At 34.3% G+C, this 17,878-nt stretch overlaps 1 protein-coding gene and 1 pseudogene across 1 annotated transcript in view; both read left to right on the top strand.

Annotated features, from left to right (window-relative positions):
• PIGN (phosphatidylinositol glycan anchor biosynthesis class N) overlaps nucleotides 1-17,878 on the top strand; it is a 213,947-nt gene that overhangs the window by 137,865 nt on the left and 58,204 nt on the right. The window contains exon 21 of the mRNA XM_044682228.1: nucleotides 14,274-14,382. Coding sequence (XP_044538163.1) covers nucleotides 14,274-14,382 — 109 coding nt within the window. The remainder of the gene's footprint in view (nucleotides 1-14,273; nucleotides 14,383-17,878) is intronic.
• LOC123238215 lies at nucleotides 7,509-8,039 on the top strand (annotated as a pseudogene).

Raw genomic sequence — 17,878 nt, 5'->3', positions numbered from 1 at the left:
TGTCCTCTGCTGTGAGCCTTCACCACTCTCCAGGATCCCAGGGAATCTGGATACAACTCCCCTAGCTCTGAGATCTCCCAGGGTCAGCAACAGTTTTGGTCCCAACCCCCACAGAGTCTCAGGCACAAGCCACTTCCTGCTTCCCCATTCCATGTGGAATTCTCCAGCCCTTCCTGCTAGGTCCACATTAACTATATATAAACTAATACCTAAATATTCCTCACAACAATATCAGTCCCCTGCTCAAGAATCTTTGGTGGTACCCTCTTCTCCCTAGGATGTATATAGACTCTTCAGCTTAATATAAGACCTTTCACAAATTGTCTCTGACTTTTGGACACTCTACATTTCAGCAACCTAGTCCACTTCCTGTGCCCCAAACATAAAAAACCTCTTGTCTTATGCCTTCATGACTGCATAGCTATCTGCTATGACTCCAGTGTAAGCCTTTCTCACTTCAATGGCTTTGAATCCGTTAATTCTGTACTACTTTCCTCAGACCCCAACTCTTTTAGAATGTCCCATCTACTCCCCACAATTGTTAGTCTCTCCCAAATGAAAATGTCTCATATGTATTTATCAGTTTATATGTTGTATCTTTTGGTATGATGGAAACTGCACAAGAACAGGGACTATTCATTTTATCCTTTTCATTCTTGGTCTTATGTATAAGGAGGCAATATATTAATAACAATAACAATAATAACTTGTTTTCTCATTGAATTGTATCATTCCATTTACCCTTTATTGTGGTCCTTCTTCAATTTTCTTTTTATACCCAATGGAGTTAAAGAAAATTGCTTTGCTGTCTTTTGCATTCATTACCACCCTTGCCTCATTTTGAGCTTTAATGTTTTACAGAGTAATGTCAGACCCAAATAGCCCACTAATCCATACGTAAGAATTCCTGCAGTTTGTATATTGACTTAGTTCTAAAATGTAACATTCACTATATTTCATTGTATTTTTATTTACCTTGTTAGCTATTTTCCAATTACATTTTAATCTACTGAATTTTTGATATTTCTATTTTATAGTACCATGTCCTTTTTAATTTATTCACAATTGCCAACTTGTGCATCCATCTTCTCTGCATGTCTTTTTGAAATCTAAGTTGGTTGATAAGCTCTTTATGTATCCACATTAGTTTCTTTAGACAGATAGCTCCCCTTTTCATACTTGTATGTTTGCATTTGTATTATTAGATTTTGTATTCTTGAGCATTTTATATCACTCATAGTCTGAATTCCCCTATAGAATTTTTGTTTTGGTTCCTACTTCATTTTTTCTAAACTTTTAAATATGTTCTCTCAAAATCCAGCATACATATTAAATTATGCTTTGTTTCCCTCTTTCTCTAGAATGATTTCCAAGACAGAATGTCAATTTCTCCTTAAATTCCTATCACCTCTAATTTCAAGAACTAGACCCTTCTTGTTCATCAGAATCAGATCCAAAGGAACAGCTTCCTTTATCACATCTCCCATTTTAGCAGAATGAAACTCTCATTAAAATGAGTCAGGAATGAATCAATTGTTCTGCTCTAGGCAAAGAGAGAGTTCTATTCAGCAAATATTGGGATATTTAAAGTCCTCCATCACTATCATATCATATGTTGTATATCATTCTTCTGTGCCTGATTTGTGAGATGTATATACCTTTATAGGCAAAAGAAACTCTCAGGATTAAGGAAATATTAATTCATTGTTCCACATATTTCTTCTCCCTAAGAAGTATAAGTGACACTTGCTGCTTTCTGTTATGAGAGTTTTGAGGTGAATACTAACCAACCAGAGCTCAGAGTTTGTACAAAAATCAGAACCTGAGTCCCATTTTGCAGGTGGGAGTTGAAGAACAGGCAGCACATCAGGAAAATGACTGAGGAGAATGGATTGAAGTATTCTTTTCTTTCCTCTAAGCCTGGTCTTCCAAGCTATATTCAACAAATAGCTGTGGTAGTTTTCAGTGTTGAATAAATTTCCAGTCTCATATTTATGTGTAGAAAAGAAGTATCTACCTGGAAAAGGGAACCCAATAAGTATTCTATGGATAACAGGTGAAGAGATAGGCATCCACACTGGGTCTTGTAATGATTAGCAGTAGGAAAAGGGAAATAGTTACTGACATTATAGAATAGTATCACAGTAATAATAATTTTTATGACAAAACTTTAGCTCACTTTGCCCATGAGTATTATCATTATTGTGCATCTACCATGTATTAATTTATACATGTGTTAAGAAAAATTTGAAAAATCACAATTGATGTAAAATGTTTAAAAACACTATAGATCATAGGATGATAGATTTATAACTGGCAGGCCATTGATCCAGCCCATTTTACAGATGAGGAAACTGTGGCACAGAGTTTAAGTCATTTCCCTAAGATTGTAATTGAGTGTTGTAAGCAGAATTTGAGCCCAGATCCTATTGATTCCAAGTCTATTGCCCTGTCCACTATCCACTATGCCACAAGTTGCTTCTCTGAGTTTATAGAATTAAGAAACCTTAAAAAATGACAGATACTTATTTTTTTGGTCTGTGCAGATAGACACATACATGTGTACTTCGACATGTATCAGAAGCCCCAGGATTCAATACATTTTCATTTGCATTGTCAGATATTTGTAGGTTAGCATGTTCTTCCCAAGCTATGATGGCACTTAAATACTGTCTCCAATGATACTTTTATATTCAGTGTAATACTTCATGCTGCATAATTTCATTGTCTCTTTTATCTTGTATTAAAAACAATGAGTTTTCTTTCCCACTCTTCTCTCTTATCACTTCAACTCTTTTCATGTCCTCTCCTAGCTCCAGTGGTTTCTAGACTTGCCTCCCTGAGATTACCAACTTTTCATTTACTTCTTCCAAACCTGGCTTTTCCAGCCTTCACTAAACCGGTGTCTCCCATTTCTGTGCCCACCTCAAGTAGAGAGAATTGAAGACAGAATAAATCTTACCTTTGCTACCATAGCAACAACTGCCATCTGATTTTTTTCCCCAGTCGCTTCTGAAGTTTCTTTCTGGTGTGAAAATTGTTTTGCATAAATATCTATGAACTAGGTTACAAAGCATGAAAGAGGAGTATCCATAATGCAAAGGAGGAACATATGCAAAGATATTTCAGGGTAGCTTAACCCAAAGCCTGTATTCATTCTGGTTCTTGGGAATTAATAGGGATAGAGATTGGACCTAGGATTTCATTGTTATAAGGAGCCCACCAGAATAAAAAGAAATCTTTGTAACCCTCTACTAATATAAGTTGGTACCTTCTCTTTGACTAAGAGTTTTAGAGGCTTACCTAAGACCCTGAGAAGTTTAATGACATTCTCATGATTACATAGCCAGGACACCTAAGGAATAGAACTTGAATCCAAGTGTTCATGATTCTGAGAGATTCCCTAGGAATTGAGGTCATACTAATATAACATGAGACATTGAGGTTAATATTTTGGTGTAGTTTCCTTGTTCCTTCCTAGTTATCTCCTACTCTATAGGGATCCCAAAGAAATAATTCATTAATAGACATTTATGAATTAAGGAAATCTTTTTTTCATTCCTTTATTAGATTAGGTGAAATTGCATCAATGCTTCATTTTTAAAAATAATAATCTAAATTAACTTTATGAGCAATTATATTATTGCTATAGTTAATCTGTTAGATACCTCAGGCCTATTGCTAGAATTGAGCAGGGTTTTGTCTCTGTCCTTACCATCATGTCCTTAAAATCATTAAAATACTGTCTTCACTAAGAAAAAAAATATCTTCTTCTCACCTTTAACAGTGCAAGATTTGTTAAAAGTTAGCATTTTCTTCATAGCTACAGTTTTAGAGACTCTACCCAACAAAAAATCCTAACAATATAAGAGTAATGGATGGAAGTTAGGGAGGTCAATTTCAGCTCTTTGTATAGAAAAAGTGAAAAGAATTAGATCATTCCAAATGTTGAATGTACTGCTTTAGGACATAGTTGGTAATTTCCCTATTCCTGAAAGAAAAACAAGCATTATGTGAGTTTATGATTTTAGAGGATTAAGGAAGGTTTCTGGAATGACATTATTGTCTGTGTGACCTTGGGTAAGTCACTTCATTTTTATTTACCTCAGCTTTCTCAATTACAGAATGAAGATAATTGCATCTAAGTCCCAGGGTGGTTGTGAAAGTCAAATAATATGAAAACTGCACAATGTTTAGCCAGATCTTTATTTGATATTGATGATGCTGATGTAAATTTTAAAGTATGGGAACAATCTTTCAATAGGTGAAAAATTGGGGGAGGGCCTTACATTGGTGGCATAAGGAACATTGTAAGCAAAGGCATGGGATGACATAGCATTAAGTACATTCTGAAGTATAGAGAACATTCCAATTTAACTAGTTGGTATACAAGGGAGACAAGGGAGTTCCAAATTGTGATGGACATAAGAATTATAGATTTTGAGCTGGAAGGGGTCCTCAATGTCTTTGAATTCATTCTTCTCATTTTATACTTGAGGAAACTGAAGCCCACAGATGTAAAAATGACTTTCCAGGTGGCAAGTAGCAGAGCTGTCACTTGAAGCTGAGGTAGGTGTCTCTAAAACCAGTGCTTTTCCAAGGAGTTTGAGCTTCAGTTGTCAGACAGAACCACTGAAGATTTTTGAACAGAGGAGTTAAATGTCTAGATTTGTGCATAATGAAAACTATTCTAGCATCAGTGTGAAGGTTAATTTGGTGAAGAGAAATAAGAGAAACAAGAAGATATGATATAACTTATTCTAGTAATGCAGAGCTGGGGGTTGGGGTTAAGGAATGAGTAAAAGTGGGACTATATGAGCTATGTTGCAGAAGTAGAATTAAAATAACGATAACCATGTAGATATGAGAGGTGAGGGGAAAAAGAATGAAAGGTAATTCCAAGGTCTTTACATAAGAGAGAAAAAATGACAGTACCACTGACCAAGGCTTTGGGGGAAGTCATCTTAAGAGCTTTCTAATACCTGACTAATTTGGGAACAAATTTATTTTTTATATTTATTTTCTATCATTACCAGTTAGCCTTTTTTAAAAAAATCAAAATAATAGAATTTATTTCCTTCTCTTAGTATTTTTCCATAAAAAGGAAATGTACTACGAATACATTTATTTCCAAATCAAAAATTTACTTTCTAAGCTAAGCAATTTTATAGTTTTTATAAAAACACTATTAACATAGAAGATTAATTCAAAGAAATATTGAAACATTAATTCACAATTTCTAAAAACATTTATATTTTTCCCCCAATTGATATTTTTTGTATATTTGGTCCATGGATTTTTCTTTAGATTACTAGTTCTTTGAGACATCAAATTCCATCTCCGCTGTTAATGATTTTCTATAAATATTTTAGTTTATCCAATTTATCTTTTGGAATTTAATTTCTGAATAGCATACACATTTTCTGTGATTTTTTTTTTGGCCAAAGTACAAAGACCTATTAGTATCCTCAGAGAAAATTTCTTTCTTTTTTCTTAACTAATTTCATTTTAGATTAGTCAGGCTATGAAATAAGTTAAATGTCTATCGGAAAATATCCTGAGGTTTTTAGTCCTATCTCTAGAAGGTGCTAATATTTCTAAGACTAGTACTTTCACACATTTATTCTCAAGAAACCAAGAGATCTTTGTTTCTTGACAATAATATCTAGTAGTCAGGGATTCTTGGATTGAAATGCTACCTCTGATACTAGCTGTGTGGCCATGCAGAAGTTACTAACTTTAGTACCCTGGACAGCTCTCTAACATTCTACATTAGTGGGGAAAGTTTTCACAGTAGACCAGTTAAAGATCCCCAGTGTCTCTCCCTTAGTTAATTTCAGATGAATCAATTAGAAATGTATGAAGTACCTACTTTATGCTGAGTGTTAATTGAGATACATATACTAAAGGGAGATGATTTCTTCCCTCAAGGAGTTTACTTATGACACATCTTGGGGAATGAGGACAGGAAAAGGAGTTTTGATTTAGATAGACACAGGGTTCCCTATAAGTGGAACCATGAGGCAAAAGATGAAACCCTTTCCAGTAGCAATTGTAGTATGGTAATAGTGTTTTGTCATTTTTCCCACATCAAGATATGTAGGAGGGGGTAGAAGTTAGGAAGAGTAGAGAAGTTCCAAAAGTGTGTGTCCTGATGGATTATGCTGGAAGAGATCCAAGTGAATTGTTGTAAAAATGAATTACTTAAGAATATATTAATGTATTCAATATACATGTATATATGAATATACACATATATACATAATGTGTAAGGACCTTTATTATAGGGAAATATATATAAGCTCTGCTTTTCATATTAGTGACTTCTTGATTAGATGATTTGTGAGTATCCATTTCTAATGCCAAAATAACCTCAGTGTAGTTGCTCATATAGCTTCCAGAGTTTCCCTTTATCAATATTCAGTGAATTCTGATTAAATCATGGAGAGAGGTAACAAGGTTCCCCAGTGGTTTGAGAGCCAGGCCTGGAGATGAGAAGTCTTGGTTCAAATTTGAACTCAGACACTTACTAGCTCTGTGACCCTGGGCAAAACATTTAACCCCTATTGCCTAGCCTTTATTGCTCCTCTGCCTTGGACCAAATACACAGTATTGATTCTAAGCTGGAAGTAAGGGTTTTTTAAAAACATGCAAAAAACCTTCAATTAAATACCTTTAACATAGTTAATTTCCTCTCTGAGAGCTTATGTGGAATAAATAAAGTACCCTCCTTGGAGTCAAGAAGACCCAAGGTCAACTCTTATTTCTGACCTGAATAAAATCACTTAACTTCTTAGTTCCTTAGTTCCTTACTAACTATAGGATCCTGATCAAGTCACTCAACTTTTGTCTCACTTTCCCCAACTTTAAAATGAAAATAATAGTAGTATTTACTTCCCAAGGCTATTGTTAGGATCAAATCATATGATATTTATAAGGCAATTAGCACTAATTAGATACCCCTTAATCTCTGGGTTTACTTTCTGCAATTCTAGTTATCCCGGGTTTGGAGCAATGATCTGCCCTTCATGAGGCAATCTCTTCTGTTTCCATTTTCACTTTTTCTTTTGTTTTTTGTTTTTTTGGTGGGGTGGGGGAAGGCTACAGAGCACCAAGCTGAGGTCCAGGTTCAGGGAGAGAGAGCACATATATATGGGGATCAGCAGGTATTCACTTATATCTGTGGTTTCAAACAGCCTCAGTAGGTTGTGGAACGTATCTCCCACAGAAACAGGGCTCCTTACAAAATCACAAACCCAATCCAAAAAATATTCTCCCCTTTAATATCACCTGCTTAAATTATTCTTGTGAATTATGATTTCTATATACGTGTCTTATCACCCTATTAGACTATAACTCTGTGAGGTTAGAAAGTAATATCTCAGAGTACTGTGTCTCAGTCTCTTCTCCAGGAATTAGCAATGTTCTATATGGTATAAGCATTTTGTGAATGATTGTTCAATTGGATTGAAAATAAGCACTTTTAAATATCTGACCTGGAGGCTATCATGGCTGGGATGATGAAAAAGACAATAGGTTTGGTTGGGCTGGCAGTATGTGAGACTCCATGGGAGTGGCTAAAATTATTATACCCCAGGGAACAGCTGAGTGGCTCAGTGGATTCAGAGCCAGGCCTAAAGACTGGAAGTCCTATGTTCAAATTTGGTCTCAGACACTTCCTAGTTATGTGACCCTGGGCAAGTCATTTCATCCCCATTGCCCAGCCCTTGCCACTCTTCTGCCTTAGAACTAATAAGTAGTATTGATTCTAAGATGGAAGGTAAGGGTTTTTTAAAAAATAAAATTATTATACACCAAAATTCTTGATATTCTTAGTGCCTGAAAATGCAGCATATAAAAAGTACACCGATTATAAGTGAAAAGATGAATACAGTGAAATAGGAAACAGGTCTTTGGAAACTAGAGAATAAGCTTCAGGCTGGCCAGATGAAAATGAATTATCACTGGCAAGAAAAATGTTGACTTGGGAACCTTTAATGGAACAACCACCAGCAAACCAATGGAAATGACCATTGTAATCAGTTTTAAATATCTCTGGTATATGATTTTTTAAAAATCATTAATCACCTATTTAAATATTATTAAAATATCATTGAATTATTAGAATTTTATCAATAGGAAAACTAAAACAAGGTGGTAAGGAATATAAATTAGTGATAGGATTAATTTAAAAACATGAAAGGAAAAGACCCTGGTCATTGAAAAATCATTTATTCATAAAATAGATTATTTCTAATCAGAAAGGTGTTTTTTCTTATTATAAATCTTCAATCCAGGGGAAAAAAGCAACAGAGACTAATATCTAAGGAATCAAAAATTGAAGTATAGTATAGAAAGGGTATAAGGAAGACTTCCTTTAAGTATTTTTCAACATTTATGTTAAAAGTTTGTGCCTAAGTGATGCTAATTTTTAGGGAAGAACTGAATATAATGGTATGTTTTAATTACTTGAATACTTTTAAATGACTCTTTCTTGTATTATAAGTTTCTGGTTAGCCAAGTATCTAAAACTTATTCTTTGAAATTGAATGTTTTTATATAATTACATGCATTTTTTCATTTTTTGAAAAGTAATAGAAGAGATTTTTCAAATTGAGGTTGATTTGCTTGGCTTTGAGTCTATGAATTTAATGATGAAAAATTTAAATTTAATGTATTCAATTTAATCTTATGCATATTAAACAAAAACTTTATTGAAAAAATCTGACCTGGAAATTGATATTCAGTTGTAATTATAATTTAAATTGACTTTCCAATTCTAAAAAAGAATCTAGTAATTTAGTAGTAAATTAAAATACTACAGGTATCCCTTTCCACATTACAACTTTCCCCATCATGGTTTCAATACATCGCAGGTTGGCATAAGAAATTCAGTGAGAATTTTGGCAGGGTGGGGCTTGCAGAAGCCACAAATGACACATGAAGGCCAGCAGATGACACAGAAAAAGTTTAGAAACTCAGAAATGCTTCAAGTATATGTATAGTATATACACTCAACATATTTTATCTTTTAATACTTTAAATATACAGTTTCTTTTTGAAAGTTACAATAATTAAAAAGTTAAAATTTGTGAAAGAACACATGACACACAAAGGCTAGAAATGTTAAGATTGACTTACATATAGCCTGTGACCAAATACTAAACCCAGATTTTACAATAAGGTACTATAAATGGGGGCAGCTGGGTAGCTCAGTGGATTGAGAGCCAGGCCTAGGGACAGGAGGTCCTAGGTTCAAATCTGGCCTCAGACACTTCCCAGCTGTGTGACCCTGGACAAGTCACTTGACCCCCATTGCCTACCCTTACCATTCTTCTGCCTTGGAGCCAATATACAGTATTGACTCCAAGACGGAAGATAAGGGTTTAAAAAAAAAAAAAAGAAGTAAGGTACTATAAATAACCCATTAAAAAATTCAAGAAAAAAATTCAAACTTCTTCTCTGGTACAAAGTAAAGGCCAAAAATTTTTCCACAGATTCCCCAATTGTTCCTCTAACCCCTGCGATATAGAACCTGTATGCTAAAATGGAGTCATATATTAAAAAAATAAGATCCTTTGCCTTAAAGAGGTATAAAAGGAAAGAAAAGAAAAACTGAAAAAAAGTTGACATATTTAATGTATAGAAGCAGGCTGTAAACATTTTTATTCTATGTTGTCATAACTATGCAATACAAATATATATGTGTGTATACATCTATACCTCCATGTATGTTAATTTATGTATGTGTCCATATGTATATGCGTGTGTACATATACATATATGTGATGTATAATTTTAGATTTATGGATGGGCTGGGTACTTTCTTACACATCTGGCTCATTTTTGTTGTTCTATCCTCTATTGTATCTTGGTACACCTTGGAAATTTTCTAATGATAAACACAAATTAAATCTGAACTTTAACATTTGGCAAATGACAGGAAGCAAGAGTTGTTCCACAGGACTGTAAATAAGCAAATGGTTTTACTATTTAATAAAAGAGTAGGCTATCTGAAAATTAAAGGTCTGTGAGCTCTAATTATAGGAATTTTTTCTTTTTTTTTATCAAACTTACATTTATTTCCTTGCAACCCATTGTTCTTAGAACTATTTTCTGTACCTATTTAATCTCTTTTCCTCATGAAGGTCCTTCAGATACCTGGAAAACAATATTATGTCTTCCTCTTCCTCCCCTCCTAGTCTTCTCCAACTTGGGCATCCCCCAATCAAAGATACTATAGCACAGTGTTTTTTAAACCCTTTCCAGTATTAAGACTAAAGAGTAGTAAGGGCTAGGCAATCTGTGTTAGGTTATTTGTGCAGCATCTTATAACTAGGAAGTGTTTGAGGCCAGATTTGAACCCAGATCTTCCTATATCCAGCTGCTTCTCTATCCACTTTGCTACCTAAACATCCCCTGCAAAGAGTCTTTAACTGCTCTTTACCATTCTAGTCCTGCTAGATACTATCCAGCTCTGGATACTCTCTTGTTTGCAAATGTTCTTCCTAAAGTATGGTGGCTTGACCTGAATTTAACTTCATACATCAGATTAGGGCAGAGTAGGACTGTTATATCCCTCATCCTGGACAATGCCAGCCTTAATATAAGATCATATTTTATTTCTTTAGAAGCTATGTCACTGTATTAGATAATATTGATTTTTTTGGTCACTTAAATATCCAGATCCTTTTCAGGTAAATCGTTATCCACTTATAGAAACCTCTCTAGTATAACACTAGTCGGTAAGGAAATATAATTCTCTTTACTTTTATAAATTGCTTTTAAAGAACAAATGCATTTTATTAAATAAGGTAAATCTTTATATGTCACCTTAATTGCCATGAAATATTTCTCCATTTAAGTATTCATTAGAAATGGCCTCAGGTATAATTTAGTCACCTTAAAATAATTACTGAAAGCTTTTCTGTCACTCTAAATATTCTTTAAATTCTCTTATAAACTGTCATTTATTTTGTTAGTAATTTTACATCATTTTTCTGTCATTTTCAGATTTCTTGAAAACTGTTTTTAACCTATTTTAAAGGTGAATGGATGAATTAAGAATCATTTATTAAATATTTGCTGTGTACTAAGTACTTGGAATACAAATAGAAAAGCCATACCAGCCATACACTAAAGAAGTTACATCTTCTTTATGGGAGACAACACATTCCATCTAGCAGGGTAGAAAGATGGATGGAAAATAATGGGAAACTCTAGAACAGAATGGCATATGGAAAGGCCAAAAGTTTTTAGGGTAAATGAACAAATTAGGTTTTCTTGGAGATCTGGAAGGTATAATAGCAGTGATATTAGAGAACATTGGTAAAGAATCCGGTGTTCCACCGTTTTACTGGAAAGTTTGTAGTTGATTACTCTCTGGTCATCCAAATAATGAAGTGGCCATATCATTGGCTCCTGATTGTTGGAAAGGTGTTATGGATCCTATCTCTCTATCTCATTCTCCTTTATTTTGCAAATGTTAACTCAGTCATCAAGATTCCAAATCTTGGAATCATTTTTGGTTCCTCCCTATACTTAACCTTCCATACTGAACTTACTACTTTGATTTATCCATCGCAATATGTCTTGCATACACATAGTTCTTCCTTTTTATTTCCAAGTGGATATTCTTAAGCACATGTCTGACAATATTACACATATGACCTCCCTCCATATTCCAAAAGCTTTGCTGGTATTCTGTGAAATCTTCAGCTTAACATTTTTTAAGTATCAGGCTCAAAGACCTGCTTCCAGTTACCTAACTAGTTTTATTTCATATTACTTTTTTCCAGTTAGAATGATCTGTTAATTGTTCCTCATTTATGACAGATCACACGCAGCTTTAAACATACACACAAATAAATACACACACACACACACACACACACATATATATATAAAATACACACACACACACACACACACACACACACACACACACACGATATTCTCCACATCTAGAATACCATTTTCCTTCAACTTCACTTTTAGAAACTCTAAATTCTCTCAGGCCATCTTAGGTGCCACTTCCTACATTAATTCTTTACTTAATTAATCCCTTCCCTACCTCCCAAGTTATGGGCACCCTCTCCTTCTTGAAATGCATTTGCATTTCTCTTGATTTCTGTACACATTATATCTCCTCAGGAGAAGAGAAGGTCCTTAACTGATGATTTGTTTGGCTTTTGTCTGTGCACTTGCAGTACCTAGCACAGTACCCTGCATAGAGCAGACCTTGAAAAAAATGTTGGTTGAATTGAATTAAACTGTAGCTCTGTAAAATTTGACTCTAATCAAAGAGAAAGAAGGGAGAAAATGACTTAGAGATGGCATTGCACCAAGTAATCCTGGAGAAATACAATAAATTGAACAGAATTAAGAAAAATGATTCTGTGGTCTAATTTATTTTAATAAGTAGGAAACACCTGCTCTGTACAAAGCTAATGCTTAGTTGCTAAAAATACAAAGTCAAAAATAAAATAGCTCCTACCCTCAAGGAACTTATATTTTATTGTTTTCTGTTTTGTCTTTATTTTAATAACAAATTTCCACATAAATTTTCCAGTTATATGATTCATATTGTCTTCCTCTCTTCTTCCTTGCCCCCTTCTAAAGCTGACAAACAATTCATTCTGGGTTATACATGTGGTATCATGCAAAACATTTCCATATTATTCATTTTATTAAGTGAATAATCTTATAAAACCCATACTCCAAATCATATGTCCAAATAAACAAGTGATAAATCATGTTTTCATCTGCATTTATGCTCCAACAGTTCTTTCTCTGGAGGTAGATAGTAATTCTTTTTCATAAGTTCTTCAGAATTGTCCTGGATCATTGTACTGCTGTTAGAAGAAGCTTACATTTTATATCATACCCAACAAATGGTCACTAGACTTTGCATCAAACTATTTCCAAAAGCTGCCTTCATTTCATATATTACACACAATTGCCTATGACTTCTGGACTGGCATATAATCAGTGTTTCAATTTGTAAAATATAGAATGAATATAATTGTAAATATAGAGGAAAAAATCTAGATTCATGTACCATCTATAATCTATATTAATAATGCCCTAATGATGGAATTTTCTTAAGTAGTAACTACATTTATATAGTCAGCATGTTTTCTTAGCTGAGTACATAGTGGCCAAAGTACTAAAATTTACAGAATTAGAATTATAGTTTTACTAAAAAAGAGTAGAGGAATACTTCTATCATTGAATTTTGTGAGTATAGTCTGTCTTGGGCCTTTGCCAAGTTTTTTTTTTTTTTTTTTTTTTTTTTTTTTTTTTTTTTTTTTTTTTTTATCCTGGGACTCCATTCTAGGAGCATAGGGCCACAACCAGTAGGCAATGGGTCACACAGTCGCTCAGGGTCACCCAGCTGGGAAGTGTCTGAGCCCGGATTTGAACCTAGGACCTTTCGTCTCTAGGCCTGGCTCTCAATCCACTGAGCTAGCCCAGCTGCCCCTACTTTAGGTTGCAGTTTCTTTAGCAGATGTAGTTTTTACAGGGTGGGGTTGCTAGCCCCACGCCCAACCCTCCTCCTTTTTCATCCAGGCTAGGGACCGTCCTTGGCCCAGCAGTGGTAAGGGTGGGCAATAGGGGTCAAGTGACTTGCCCAAGGTCACACAGCTGGAAGTGTCCGAGGCCGGACTTGAACCTAGGACCTCCAGTCTCTAGGCCTGGCTCTCAATCCACTGAGCCACCCAGCTGCCCCCCAAGTACTGAGATCTAATATTTCACGAGAAAATTCATTAGAAGGCTTTAAAAAATATTGTCGTATATTTGATTATCATTATAAATATTAGCTTTATGTGTATACAGAGTAACACCTACATAAAAGATACTTAATGTCAGAACAGCTAAGTAGCTCAGTGAATAGAGAGCCAGCCCTAGAGATGGGAGGTCCTGGCTTCTAATGTGACTGCAAACACTTATAGCTATATGACCTTAAGCAAATCACTTAACCCCAAATGCCTAGTCCTAATTGCTCTTCTGCCTTGGAACCAATACTTAGTATCGATTGTAAGACAGAAGGTAAGGGTTTTTTAAAAAAGATACTTAGTATCTTTTATATCTGAGTTAAAAAAATAAATTGTTTCTTCCCATCATCCTACCTTGAACTTGTTTAACTTGAATTGATTTGTGAAAAGCACCCGTGTAAGTGTAAAATAATAGTTTAAATATTCTTGATGGGTTACTTATTTTTTAGTACCCACAAGATTAACTGGCCCTTTTTATTTTTTGTTTGTTTCCAGATGGTATGTGTACTTATTTCCATATATATTGTGAATAGTACTCACAGAAGTCTTCTTCAGAAACAAGGCCTGCCTCAGATGAACCAAATTGTAAGCTGGGCAATACTGGGTAAGATGTATTCCAATCAAATAAAGATGACTTTAAGAGAAATGGAGCCATTTATATCCCCTTTGTTTCAGTGCTACTTGTTTGTCACTATCTTTTATTATAGAGATATTGAAAGAAAAAGAAATTATATAGGGTTGAGGAAATGCATATTACTGGCAGCTGTAGTTTTCTTGCCAGAAAAGAATCAAAACCCTTGTGAGTGTACATATGTTGTTGAGAATTGGTTCAGAAAATATTTGTGGTCTGATGATAATGAATTGTATTTAGCATCTGTTAAAATCTACTATATCATTCCAGAGAAGCGCAGGATTCTATATAGCTATTGTAGTTTAATTCCATCTTAATTTATAGTTTCTCAGTCCCTCTTATCATAAGGAATAGGACACAAAATTGTTACCTATTTCTTTTTGCAAAAGAAGAAAGTGTTTAGTCACATTGCAATTGATTGCATATTTTATCAAGCCAATTAAAGAATTTGAAATGGATTCTTGTACATAATGTTAATATTTCAGAATATAGAAGTTTTTTTTAAAAAGTAAATTGCCATTTTGAGTATTCCATTATTTTCCTTTCAGGATCACAATTTTTTGAAAATGGGCATGGTTGGTGCATGGAAATAAAGGATGGTATAGAAAAAGGTGCCCTTTACTAGCATGTATTTTTATTTTGACATATTATTTTTCTTTCTTCTTTTTTTTGGCTAGTTCATCACCTTATATCCAGAAAATTAAATTAAATTAAACAAATGAAAGTGAAACTTGGCTCCAAAGAAGAAGCCAAAAGAGTGAAAAGAATATAGCAAGCAGGTGCAGGATTTAATGCTCTTCAGAAACATTAATCTTTTTTTTTTTTTTTTTTTGGTCCTTCTCGTTAGCTAGTTCTAAAAGTCTAAGAAAGAACCTAGGATAAAGAAATAGTAGCAGTGGCATATCTAGATCCACATATTTGTAAGATTCAATTTGTTTACTTTCCAGATGCATCTACTACTTTTACCTATTATATCTAGCTATATTAGAAGTGTGGAATTTTAGAGATAGATGGTATCTGAACAATCATGTAGTGTGGACTTTCCGTTTTATTGAGGAAAATGATAATTAGAGAACTGATAGGATTTATCCAGCATCACATACCATTGGTGACTAAAACTAGAAAAGGATTCCAGGTCTTCTCATTCCCAGACAGTGCCCATGGCACCATTTGCTCATTTAGATGTCTCTGACAAAAGCTAATGCTCATATTCACAATAACTAGGTCTCCTTTTTCCATTGTAATACAAAGTTTAATATGTATTCATGTAATTATTATCCATCATTCCCCATCTGCAGTTTTAATAGATATACCCAATGAAATATACCCAAAAAATATACTTTGTTTTTCCAAAGTTGTGGAGGAGGAAGAAAAAAAAAAGTTGTGTACGAGAAACATCAGACCAGAATGAAACCTTCATGTTTGTACAGTAAGGACACTCATCACAACATAGTCACACTTAAATATAAATTAATGCCTTTCTCATAATAATGCAGGATCTGTTTGGGGGTCACCAAATCTGTAAGTTGCATAACAAAGTATACTGACTAGTGTAAATCAGCTAAACCATGAGTTGTCAGCTAACCCCTCCCTCCCCAAGAGGCTATAAAAGACTTATTTCTGAAATAATAATATTAATGGTTATTATTGATATTATGTACATACACATATCATTTCAAAATTCACATAGTATTTAAGAGAGTTACTATCCTTTTAATTGCCACCTGGGTTTACTAGATCTCCTCTGTCATCTAGTTCTTTGCAGAAGTGTTAACCCTCAACATAAGTTATGCCCCTCCCCTCCCACACACTCCTTTATTTCTCCTCTTTACTTTCCTGATAAAACCTTGTAATGGTCGAAAAGGTAAAAAATAAACCAGACTATATAGGTGTGTATTAAAAGAGAAAACATGGGATGTTCCAACTTCAGCTATTTAACTTTGAGCAAATTATTTCAGTTTTCTGGCTTTCCCATTTAAGTACATGATCTCTCAGGTTTCTTCCACCTCTAAAGTCCTATGAATAGCTAATATTAATAACTGTTCCCTTTTTAGCCATATGTTTACTGTTTATCTATTAAGAGATCCCAGTAGAAGGGAGAAGAAAAAACAATTCTGAATTTGTTGTTGCTTTAAATGCAAAACTATCATTTATGATTAAAACTTGTTTTGTATTTTTCTAGAGACGCAGTATAGATTAATTAATATAGAGCTGGCCTCAAAACTGTGAAAAACCTGGGTTTAAATTCCATTGCTGACACATTCTAGTTTTGTGACCTGGGCAAACTCTATGCCCTAGTTATCTTTCTAAGACTATACAGGGGCAGCTGGGTAGCTCAGTGGAGTGAGAGTCGGGCCTAGAGACAGGAGGTCCTAGGTTCAAACCCGGCCTCAGCCACTTCCCAGCTGTGTGACCCTGGGCAAGTCACTTGACCCCCATTGCCCACCCTTACCAATCTTCCACTTATGAGACAATACACCAAAGTACAAGGGTTAAAAAAAAAAAAAAAAGACTATACATTATAGAGAATGTCCTGCCTTTCATTGATAGGGTGAATTTCCTTATATGAATGAATTCATAAATACAGTCCCTTTATATTTATCCATTTCATAAATATAACACAAATATGTTATTGTCCCTTCAATTAAGTATGGCAAATATTATCTGTAAGGGTACTGTTTCATTGTCGTTTTTATCTGGACTTCACATTCAGGAATAGGGTAATGACATAAGTTTCCTATGTTTTGTCAGTGACAAAAATGTTATTTTTTTCTCAAGGTGAAGTGGAGGGCATAGGAAATAGTTATACCACCTCCACAGAAGATTTATCATGGCATTGAAATAACACTAAATTCTCTTTAAGTTAATTTTACATTACTTTTAACATTAATTTTTAAAAATTCAATGAAAAAGTATGCTTCAATCTGCATTCAAAGTTCATCAGTTCTCTCTGGAGGTGGATAATATTTTTCATCACAAGTCCTTTGGAATTTTTTTGAGGTCATGATAACACTGAATCCTCAAAGGCTACATGAATGGAATATAAACTATAGCCAGGAAGTTTCAAGTATGGAGTTAATAACGGGTGAGTTTTCTAAGGATCAGCCTCTCTGAGGAAAGAGGCTCAGGAAGTGGGGAAAGAAGAATATAAGACACAAGTTAGATTCCAGGAGGAAATAGTTATATGCAAAACAAACCTTAAGCTTGGAGTGAGGATGGTGAAGAAAAGGGGAAGATTGGGAGAGGGGCAGGAATAATAATTTGAAATGCAAAGAGAGGAGAATAGAAAAGAAAAAGTATAAGAGAATAAAAAGCTTGCTGCCACACCTGTAAATGTGAATGTGCTAGATTAACCTATAGAATGAAAGAGGCTTAGCAAAATGAAAAAAAGCAAAGTCGAACAATCTGTTGCTTACAACAAATACATTTGAAACAAAGTCTTGCACAGTTATAATAAGGAATTGGAAGA

This window comes from Gracilinanus agilis, chromosome 1 (assembly GCF_016433145.1).
Source record: "Gracilinanus agilis isolate LMUSP501 chromosome 1, AgileGrace, whole genome shotgun sequence".
NCBI lineage: Eukaryota > Metazoa > Chordata > Mammalia > Didelphimorphia > Didelphidae > Gracilinanus > Gracilinanus agilis.
Note: the sequence above shows the minus strand (reverse complement) of the source record. Positions and strands in the feature narration are given on the sequence as shown.